Source organism: Cydia amplana, chromosome Z (assembly GCF_948474715.1).
Source record: "Cydia amplana chromosome Z, ilCydAmpl1.1, whole genome shotgun sequence".
Lineage (NCBI taxonomy): Eukaryota > Metazoa > Arthropoda > Insecta > Lepidoptera > Tortricidae > Cydia > Cydia amplana.
In genome coordinates, this window is record NC_086096.1 from 26,198,879 (window position 1) to 26,210,474 (window position 11,596).

General features: G+C 39.6%; 1 protein-coding gene across 1 annotated transcript; it reads left to right on the plus strand.

The window, feature by feature from the left end:
• Positions 1-247: 247 nt before the first annotated feature.
• Positions 248-11,370, plus strand: LOC134661155 (zinc finger Ran-binding domain-containing protein 2). Its single transcript, XM_063517103.1, has 7 exons — positions 248-806; positions 895-1,035; positions 5,312-5,486; positions 6,145-6,250; positions 6,919-6,999; positions 8,075-8,200; positions 11,211-11,370. The coding sequence occupies exons 1-7, from the start codon at positions 534-536 to the stop codon at positions 11,353-11,355; spliced, it is 1,047 nt and encodes a 348-aa protein (XP_063373173.1). The 5' UTR covers positions 248-533; the 3' UTR covers positions 11,356-11,370.
• The last annotated feature ends 226 nt before the right edge of the window (positions 11,371-11,596 follow it).

Genomic DNA, 11,596 nt, shown 5'->3' on the forward strand with positions numbered 1-11,596 from the left:
AACACTAGTACTAGCACCCAAAAGAAAAGGATGAGTATAGTTTTTTTTGTTCCTATTTACTGACAAGATTTGGTTGACCCAGTATACATATAATACCAATCGGAAGTTCCGACTTAACGGAAACGGTACCGGAGCTCCGTAGAATTTGAATTTCGCGCCTTTTTTTTTACTGACAAGATTTGGTTGACCAGCTATAGTTAGGCAGTGTACACATTTTATATAAAAACATTATCTTAATAACTCTATGGTCTTGGGAGTAAAAGATCTATGGTAAGAACATTCTCTACTGCTTTGCGTCATGTCATGGCTGGCATGAAATAAAGCTTTCTTGCTATGCTTGATTTCTTTCCTTACTTACAAAAGAGTGCTTAGTTTTCTTTGATTGTGATATCCGTCAAAATTCGTTTATTTACACTTTCTTGTACGCACGTTCAAAGTGATCACTTTTTGGTAAATGGAAGTGAAGAGATAATAATATAATGGCAATAATTGTTTAGCGAGCGTTTGTACATAGGTTTAAGGTTTCTCTCACAATGAACGAAGCCGCGGGGGATTGGATTTGTAGCGATCCGAGTTGTGGTAACATAAATTTTGCGCGTCGAGTATCATGTTATCGTTGTAATAAAGACAAACCCGATGGAGGGAAAGCGTTTAAAAAGAAACTTGGTACGGAAATTGGAAAATCGGCTGCAGAAAAGTCTCGCGGCTTATTCAACGCCGATGATTGGCAATGCAATAAATGTGCGAATGTAAACTGGGCCCGGCGTACGACGTGCAACGTCTGCAATGCCCCGAAGTTCGGTGAAGTAAATGTCGACCTTCCAAAATAGTAAATTTACTATTTGAATTGTAGATTATATATAGCTAGCTAATATGTTATTGTTGTATTGTTAGGTGGAGGCGCGAACCGGCTACGGCGGAGGGTACAATGAGCGCGGAGTGGTCGAGTACCGCCGCCGAGAGCCTTCTTCTGATGACGAATATGATGAATTTGGAAGAAAAAAGAGGAAACGCAAATTAGACACGCAGAATACGGTGTGTATCCATTTTGTGAATTACACTTTAGAATACTTACTTACTTTACTTACTTACTTTACTTTTTGTGAATTTATTCCCACTTCTGTTTTTTTAACAAGCATGTAATTATTTTATTTGCTTAATGTATCACATTATATAGACAAAAAATATAAAATCTGAGTCTACAGGTGTAGGTTTGATGTTTTATTGGTTATTAAAGTTTTTGTTATTGTGTGAAGATTTATTTCAATAACTGCCTTTATTGAGCAGTTTTTAACAAATAAAATTAATTTATTAGTAATTTGTTAGAGGTAACAAATGTTTTATAATTGTTAGGTCACATAAAAAAAGAAAAAGTGAAGTCATGGTCAGTATCAGTAATATTCTAAATTGACCTTCAACTGATAAGTCGGTATTCTCTCATATTTAAACATGTAGGTATTTGTTCACACATGTTTAGAAATGACATAATACTGGTTTCCTTTAATGGCCATCCTGCAGACTTTTCAGTTAGTACAACATTGTATTCTAATAAACATAGCACTCAGCATTTCCAAAGGGGTTGTTGAAAAATCAGAGGATGGTGGAATTTGAAGCGAAGAAGATTATTTATTATATATAAGTGCAGTAATTTTGATGCACATAAATATTAAAGTGGAGATAATTTTTCCTGCCTTCAGGTCGGCATCATTGAAGGACCTCTAGCCAAAAAATTGCCACCAGCATTGCGGCAGATGGAACTAAACCAGGATGCAAAGGAAGATCCTACACCTAATGTCTCAATGCAGACTAACAGAGACGCTGAACAAAAACGGCGCACTCTCAGCGAGAGTTCCATGTGTGATCTACCTCCACTTAGCAAAATGGCATTTCGAAGGCATCAACTTGAGACTCAAACTAAATATAATGGAAAAGATCACATGTTACCATCATATAAGACCAATGGAACTTATTTGCGCAAAAGATTTACTGAACAAGATCCATTAAATAATAAAATTGCCTCAAAAATTCTTAAACAGGAGATAAATAATGGCCTTTCCACCAAGAGTTTTGATCAAAATAAAGCTACAAAGGTACAATCATTCAAACCTTCGAAAAATGATGTTGTATATAAGTTTACCGGCCCCAATTCTACAGAAGATTATGAAGTTACATATTCCATAGAAGAAAGAGTGAAAGTAGCTGCTTATGCCATTGCGCACAATAACTGCAGGATAACCACTGACAAATTTGAAGCAATGTATGATAAACCAGCCCCAGATTATAAAACAATTTTTGCTTGGAGGCAAAGGCTTTTGAGGACAGGGTGTTTAGATGACTCTCACATACATTCTAAAAATCAAATTGACAAGAATAATAAATCTGAATCACCACATTTAAAACATCAACAGCCTATAGCTCAAGCCAATCCAGAGGAGATACCTGTTAGTTCAGACAGTGACACCGAGCATTCTAAAACAAACCAAGTTCAAAATAAGTTGCATGGTACAGATATCGTGCGCAGTACTAGTGCCGAGACCTTAGTTCTTTGCAACACACAGAAATCATCGGGTAGTCAAGGTTGTAGTGCTACAGAGCGAGCTACGCAGGCTAGAAACCACTTGTCACCAAATTGCAGAGCGAGCTCCCATGAATCTCAAGATTCCCTTTATGCTGACAGTGATTTGGAAAAAGCTGATAACAATTCTTCTAAATCAAAAACAACCCCTATTACCTCTAATGGTCATAAAAACAAGCAATCAACAGTTGTGTCAGATTCAGATTCGGTTTCTTATGATAGTGATTATGTTGATTTTTTATCGCGGGTGTATGGGGAAGGTCCAAAACCAAGATCTAGGCTAAACAAAAGACAACCACCAATAGGAACGAAAACGAGCTGTGAGTCATTATCAAATGACATTCAAACCTTTAAAGGATACTCTACTGTTAACAAATCAGAACAGTCACCTTTGGCCACAGGAAATATCTACACATCAAGCATGCAAAATATGCGAGTGAAAAGCAATGCCAATTATGTTGACACAGATGGTGGATCAGCAGAGTATGTGCCCACTAAACTAGGATCTTCAACTAAAAATCATTATCAAGATTTTAAAAACAATGTTAAGAAAAAAGGATTTTGGGCAAAGGGAAACCGTGCAACACTTCATAGAAACAAGCAAACACCACAGGAGACATGTGTAAATAACAATGAATCACAAATTGATAAAATATTTACTGTATTGGAAAACAATGTGGCAAACATTCCTCTTCTAAATTCTAAGGATGACAGTAGTACAATTGCCCTTACAAATAATCCTCTGGATTGTGTTCCTTATAAGTCACCATATAGAGCAGACCCACAAATAATAGATCCTCATGGTGATGACTTTACAAATGATGATTTTGAGCAAATTGTCACTGCTGATAATTATACTCCATTTGATGGCCCGATGCAATCGAAAGACTCTTCTGTGATATCGGAGAACTCGTCTCGTGTTTTTGACGTGGTGCAGTCTGATTCGGTACTGAAGAATAAAAGTATAATGGAAATATTTGATGTTTTTGATGATCAACCCAACCAGGAAACAAACAGTCCCGAAAACAATAGTGTAAAACCATACACTATGGTATGGGATGAAGACGACGATGCTCTGTACAAGGATGATGATGAAGCGGGGGTTCCTAATACCAACAGTGTGAACTTTCTCCCAAATGAGTTTGTACCAGACACTCAAAACTTGGAATTGGACCAAAGTCAACTTATCCACGATGTTACGAAAAGTCCTCTTCTAATTTCTGAATCACACGGACGGGAAGTAGCATCGGATGGAGATTTATTTACAAAGAAACTGGACACCAGAAAAACACTGTGCCAGGTGATACAGCCACATATTACTAATGACGAAATTATTACTGCTAAACATAGTAGAATATTGGAATCACCTGAACGTATGCTAGCAAAAAAAATCAATATTATTGAATCTATAACAATTAAACCTAAAACAAGTTATCAAAGCCACGCTTTAATCGTAGAAAACCAGACACAAGGAATGAGTGGACTTGTGGCACAAGATAATAACTCGCCATTAAAAAATAATACAAACGATAACACTAGTACTACATCAACACAGCCAAGTGTCAATTTGTCACATTTATTGGCAGGTATAAATACAGATACACTTTTCTTAGCCCTTCAAAATTTGCAACAGTTAGGGCAGAAGGCATCCGAACATGTTAGCGAGCAAGCAGAGCAGGAGCGCGCGGACGACTCCGACCCTGTCGAGACCATCAACTTGACCAACGACGAAGACTGGGAAAAGGAGTCCGACAGAGAAGGGAGCATTGAGAAACAACTTAAAAAACTGCACGGGACTACTGGTGACACTCCTTTTTTAAGCGATATTTTTGATCCAGGCCCAGTAGTGATCCCGCCCAATATCGCAAAAAAGCTAAATATGAACGGAGATAACACATTACCTGAAACACAAGAAAATACATCGGTTATAGGAAATTTCAAGAGTTTTGCATTACCAAAACCGATTATGTTAAATAGGCTCAAATTAACTATAAAACAACCAGACAAGGCTCCGAAACAATCCATCAATGGGGGAAGGAGAAGTCGAAAAACGAAGGTTTGTTCTATTTTAAATTCACTCATGTTTCAGACAGTTAAATATTTTCAATAATTTCATAGCTATTTTATATACGGGATGAAAATATATGCATTGCACATATTGTTCCTTTTTTTCTTATTATCAGCATAATTATTCGAGTTCACTGCTAGACATGTGCCACGTTGGCCCTGCTTTCTTGTTAATGTTGTCAGACCATCTTCAGAACAGGACTCGCTATCCTATCTGTAGTCATCGAACGCGACACATACGGTAACAGTATATTGTCGAGTAGGGGTAAACGATTCTGATTTACTTCACCGAGGCCGCGAGGCAAGCCTCGAGCCGAGCGCACACTTGAGTCATATTACACGTAAACAATTGTGCACTGAATAACATTTCATCCAGCATAGTTACACTATAGTTACTGCAGGTCCCAAGCGGGACTTAGTCGATAGATTTTTTCTACCTAAACATATAATATAAAGCCTAGATACGAACGGGCGGAGTGATTAAAATATTAATATTTAGGTAATTTATCTATAGGAAGGTACAAAATCGAAAGGTTGTAAATCATCGTAAGTTTCAAAGGAAGTATCGTAGGGGTACGTTGCTTACATTTTATTTTTATTTTAGACGGCATTTCGGATTAGGGTAAGATTGACGCGGTTACCCGGTACTATTGAAATGTATTGTTTCAGAGCAAAGCGTCGACGGCCTCTGGCGAGGGCGATGCCGAGGACGCGGAGGCGGAGGCGGAGGCGGAGGCGGGCGCGGGCGACGAAGGCGACGAGGAGGAGTCCGGCGACGACGCCGACCTCTCCAAGTACGACTTGTGGGGCAGCGACGACGAGAAGGCTCAGTCTTCTAAAACAGGTGCGTCTCAATACCAGGGGGGTGTCACTCCGCAGTTTAGGTACATTTGGCCGGCGCGCCCATCGGACAGGCGTATAGCAGTGGGCTGCCGCTCGGCGCGCACGATAGTCGTGTCACGTGGCGTTCGCGCAAAATTGAAAATACACAATGGCTTCGAAACTTACTTCCGCGAGAATCAGACATGCTATCTTCGGATAAAAAATGTATGTTTACATAATCAACTTTTGTAATTCCTACATATTTATCTTAAAAACAATAAATCAGTGGGTATAGGTATAAATGATAACCCCGTGCCGACACTCACAGCTCGGTTATAAAACTGCGGCGCGCAACGGAGATTCACGGTTCGTGCGCGGTTATAAGTTTCAATTTTGCTTGCAGGCGGCGATATAGGTGTAATTTTATACCTAAACCTGACTTTTGTGAAGGAGTGAATTTTCTGTACGGTAGTACTATTAGTTATTCTGTGTCAAGACTTCGGGCACCTATCACATTTTAATGGCTGTGACTTTTCAATTGAATGTGATGCTTATTGACTTGTACAGGCACCCAGACTTGTAGCGCACGTTCTCCGCGTTTTACTAGAACAACGTAACTGTGATCTCTTCTGTGTTATAATACCACATCTGGTTTTTAAAATAAAAATGGATGATTACAGAAACTACTGACCAAGCTAAAGATGGGAACGGAGCAGAAGCCGGATCGGACGAGGCGGAGAAAAATGGCAAATCTGAAACACTGGATAATAAAGCTGCCAAACGAAGGTCCGTTGCTAATGTTGCCATTCTTGCAAACAATGTTCGCCAAACATTGATATTTAATTCATTATTTCATATAACCTCATGCCGCCCAATATACATAATGATGTAAAGTCTATTTCAACATTCATTAAAACACATAGTAGCATTACTTTGTCTAGTAAATCTTTCGAACATATTAAATTTAACCCTATTATGCACATGATTCAAACTTCCTTAGCTATAATTTTGTATGTAGTAGGAGATCTTAGGTCCGCGAAAGTAGAAAACGGGATCTAAGATCTCCTGCTAATTAGACACCAATACACATGAATTACAATCACAATACATTTAGAGCTCCATTATTTTGTTGGATTATTGATAATTTTCCTGAATTTTTCATTTTGTACTGTGTAGTACCTAGTGGTACAAAAATACAAAGGCGAACTTATACCTAAGTGTACGAAAAATTACACGTAATATTTTGTCACGACCTCCTCCCTTCTCGTAATTCGACATTTTTCTGATCAACCAACCCCATACATAAAGTGTCACATAACATGATTTCTGTATGGACTGTAACTAGGAATTATGAGTCACGGCAGCTTACAATTAGTCTATCCAGGTGGGTCACCTCTCTCTGCAGCGGACTGTACATATATGATGTAATAATGTATGTGTAATGTATCGTTTAGATCGCGAAGTTCCTCTTCGTCGTCGAGCTCGTCCTCCAGCTCTAGCTCGAGCCGCAGCTCCGCGGATGCTCCCAAAAACAAGTAAGCCTTACTTACTACTCCTAGACTAGTCGGGCTGGCTGGAACAACACGAATCAAGGTGAAAAGATAACGGTATTAATACATGTCTTATCAAGGTATTACATTCAAGCAATTGATAATCGACAGTTGGTGCTAAAGCGGTCTTTGCATTCGATATTCAAAACAAGTTACTGTCCATCGTTTTGTTAAACACACTTTATTCCTGACTGTACTTCTCATATGCATGTCTATCAAGTACTTCTCGAGACCTTTTGTGTGCTTCCATCGAGGAGTTCCTTGGGCTACCTTCCGACTGCATGATCACATCAGCTCCATGTTAGCATATTATTGCATTGTCATCGAAATTACGAAAGTATTCCAAATTTCAACTGAATCAGATATTAGGAAGTGGTTCACATTTAAGTTACAAAATTTGAAGCAAACATATACAAAGAAACAAATATACGCAGTGAAGCTAAATAAACGTGTGCAATAAAATATTCTGCAAGTAGGTCTCGGTAGCTTCTATTCAATATTATAACATTCAACAAGTCAATGCAACATTTACAGTGACTTCATAGTCGGGTAGTAACATGAAACATATATGCAACTTTTATAAATACCCCCACCAGTATGTGGTTTAACGTTACATTGTAAAAATCTTAAAAATAAATAACTAAGATTAAATTTGTAGATGTAAAAGGTCCCCATTGTCAGAAAAAACACTAATACTTACTATTAACATTTGGATTCGTAAAGGCTATCCAAGCGTCTAAGCGACATGGCCACACAGGAAAGTGCAAAGCGCTGTTCTCTCACTTACACACCGGAGTGGCGTGCAGATCTCATCCGCAACAGTGTGACAGCCACGTACAGCAGTAACAGTTTCATTGATTCTATTACGTACCGAAAAATAATTGCAGTTAAAAGTCAGTAACAGTGTCGGAGTATCGCGAAATCACATTTCGTTATCTGTCATTCATTCATCACATCACTCTTGGACATTCGAGGCAGATTTTCGATTATCGTGATAGACGCTCTGGCCAGCTAATTAACAGAATAGGAGTTTGGTTTTTGACAAGTAGTGTTATCGCAGGTTCGACGACTTCAACTTAAACAGCGAGCGCGAGTCGCCGCAGGCGTCGCCGCCGGGGCGCCGCTCGCGCTCGCCACACGGCCGCGGCTCCAGCTCGCGTCGCAAGACACACTCGCGCGACTCCAGGTTCGTTACCTACTACCAGAGACCTTCCACATTGATGGCGCAGAGTAACAGCACAGTACACTAAGAACAGTAGTGAATCTAAGGCCGCTCGGCAAGTTATTTACCTACTCTTGCGTTGGCGTTTAGGGTTGTCACTTTTATTTTTAGCTAAATATTATTTGCGTATTATGAGTAGCACTAGGTTTTTATTTATATAATATAATGAAATATTCTATCAGTTCATAAATGAGGTATACATTAAGGCTGGTAAGAGCAGGCAAATGCGAGCGTACTCGAATGCGCGCGATCACAGTCGCGGTACGGCCCACACTGCCGCCACCGTATTCCCCCGTATATTACGCTAATGTGTGCGTGGCAGCGCGTGCTTACACGGCGCCCGGCGCGCACGCACACATTCAAGCCGGCAGCGGCACATTTCTATGAAGATTCACTACTGTTCTTGTACTGTGGTAACAGTCGGTTTACCAAACCGCAATTTTTTGTGTATGGGAAGTATTGTTTACAGCCGATCAGCCCTGGTGCAACTGGCCCTAAGTCTAATGCAATCATTGCAGGCGTTTATTAACTTTAGTCAGGCCCCAGATTTCCTCAGTGCCTTAAACGCGCATAAGCGTACGTAACATAGTACCGTTAAACGATATCACCGTAGTGTTGTGGGCACTGGGCGAAGTTCTCAAAATTTAAGAACTCGACGTATAAAGTGTATAGGTACGCGGACGTGGTATGACATATGCGTGCATCTGTCATTTGTTTTTCTATACAAGCTTATAAGTATACGAATTATAAGAATTGCAGCAATGGCGAAAGTACTTACACATATGTGTTTTATGAAACGTTTCTGCATTAATGGTTTAAGGCTAGAGCACTCCCGCTGCATGCCAGTAGTAGTGCACATGTGTGTGCGCGTGCGCTTAATTGTTGGAGCCGTGCTCGTCACCGAGTGCTGATGTGTCGTCTCTTATAAGAATCTTTATATTACAACGCGCACGTGCACGTCTACGCACACACATCCGGCGTGCACTGGCCTTTATTGTTTTTGTACAGTGCATCTTGCTATGTTGTTATCAGGCTTAAAGGTATTTTGTCCGTTGTCAATAAGGCCTACTGGCCTGACCTATAAATAGAAACAAAATCGTCCTTTTGTATTGCCGACTGCGAAAGTGGCGTCTATAGCATAAAAATAGTATATTTTATATTATGTATAATGTTGTATCAAATCAAACGCTCAGATTTGTGACTACTATTATTTTTTATTATGATCTCATATAAATCTGCATGTTCAAGAAAGGTTTTTACTTACTCTTCTAACAAAGAGATTGGCGTGTGAGAGATGTATTTAAAGCATAAAAAAAATCACATAAAAACATTATTTCTTACCCTAAATAAGTCTTTGAAATGATATAAGGCAGCCGAAGCTTTTGTGAGATGGGGTGGGTATTTTAATTTAAATGAAATATTGTGCTTTCACTAACTTTTTCTCTGGTCTTCAATCAGATAGTCCACGATGCCGCTTACACAAATCCCAATCCGAAACAGCGTACACAAATCCAGGGTTTAATTTTGCTCTTTAATAATATTAAATGAATAAGTACGACTTGTGGCTATGCGACGTTTTTATCTTACACTTGAGATCCCGTCCTTAATGATTTAATTGAATAATTTACGCTGTTTTTTGAACGCTTCTAATAGGATGCGCTTCTAATGGGGTTGGCCCCTTGAAGCTTTTTACAGATGGCTTCAGTATAGGTTTATCTGTCAATCCTATCAATAGTGTAAAATTAAAAAAAAAAATGGAATTTTATGTCGCGGATGCGATAGTATGGATGAGCTTTCGTTACTGCAGCTTAGAACTAGAGAAAACTAGAAACGGGAAAAATCTATGCTGCCCTGCTTATCGTATTTACATGCAGTATTTGCTGTTACTGTTAGCACGGCAGATGCTGGTGCCATCTATAAAACCCTTTGACAGTATTCTTAATTTCTTATGAGCAGAGGTCGGATAGGGTGAGCTATTTTCCTTATAATATGACGTAAGACTTGTCAAATTATAAGGTAAATAGCTCACCCTATCCGACCTCTGCTTATGAGTTACAATACGTTAAATACAAAGCAAATAAAAGGTAAGCCTGCAGCAGCGTTAAATATTGTTTAATGGTATTATAAACATATAATTTTGTAAAAAGATATGAATGTCCACAATTTTCTGCCTGGCCACTACACCCTCCTTATAATTTTCTTGATATTTGTTCTACCATTAATTGTTATGTAAGTATAAACGAAGCGAGGGTAGGGCTCATTTAGACGGTGTGAGAACTCGCGTGCGTGTTTCATTACATTGCGTTATTTGATCGGTCGACTGAATTGATATAAGTTCAATAGTTCGCGATGTAACTAAAATCGTATACGAGTTCGCGCGCCGTCTAAATGAGCCCTTACCTTTGTGCTCCATATATGATATCTAGGTTACACTTGTCTTCACATCGAAGACACAAGGCTACACATGCAGACCGTGAAAATTTGCGCTAGGCCTTGCTCTTTGGCCTAGGCTGTATTTTTTCAGCCTATGTTGCGTTGCGAATTTGTAAATTAGTAAAGCGAATATGAATTGTATTAATGGCATACGATACATAAATACATTAAATACATATATAAAGTTTTATTAAATAACTTTAAGGTCATGCCACCTTATTCGTAAAATTATATCCCTTTCTTAAGGGGCCCACTGATTAACAGTCCGCCGGACGGTATCGGCCTGTCAGTTAGAACAAAAAATTGACAGTTCCGAACAACTGACAGGCCGATAGTTGTTCGGATCAGTCAACAGTGTGCCCCTTTACGAATCCATAAGTCAAAAAGACACAGGTATTAAGACAAACATTATAATTGCGGCTTATAAACGCATTTACGAATAACGCCATCAGTCTCTGGGGACAATTAACTTTATGGCAGAATGTGTGGCTAGTGTAAGTAATATAATAACGTTTGTGTAACGCGCACATTGTATTTGCAGAAGTCATGATTCGGGGCGCGACAAGAAGGTACGGTCGCGGCGCGGCAGCCGGTCGCGCTCGCGCTCGCGGCCCGCGCGCAAGGAGCGCCGCTACAGCCGCGACGCCGCCGCCGGTCACTACCCCGCGCGCGGAAGACATCGATAAAATCATTTATCATTTTCAAAAATGTGGCCGCCATACTAGGGAATGCAAATCGGTTATTTTCGGTTATTTTTTGTATGGAAATAATCGGTTATTAACCGAAACCGCGGTTATTTCCATACAAAAAATAACCGATTTGCATTCCCTACGCCATACCTACTCATTTTACTTTGCAAACCATGTACCATAACCAGTCGCCCAAGTTAATGCCCGGGCTATTGAACACTGAGCGGGACAGCGGTAG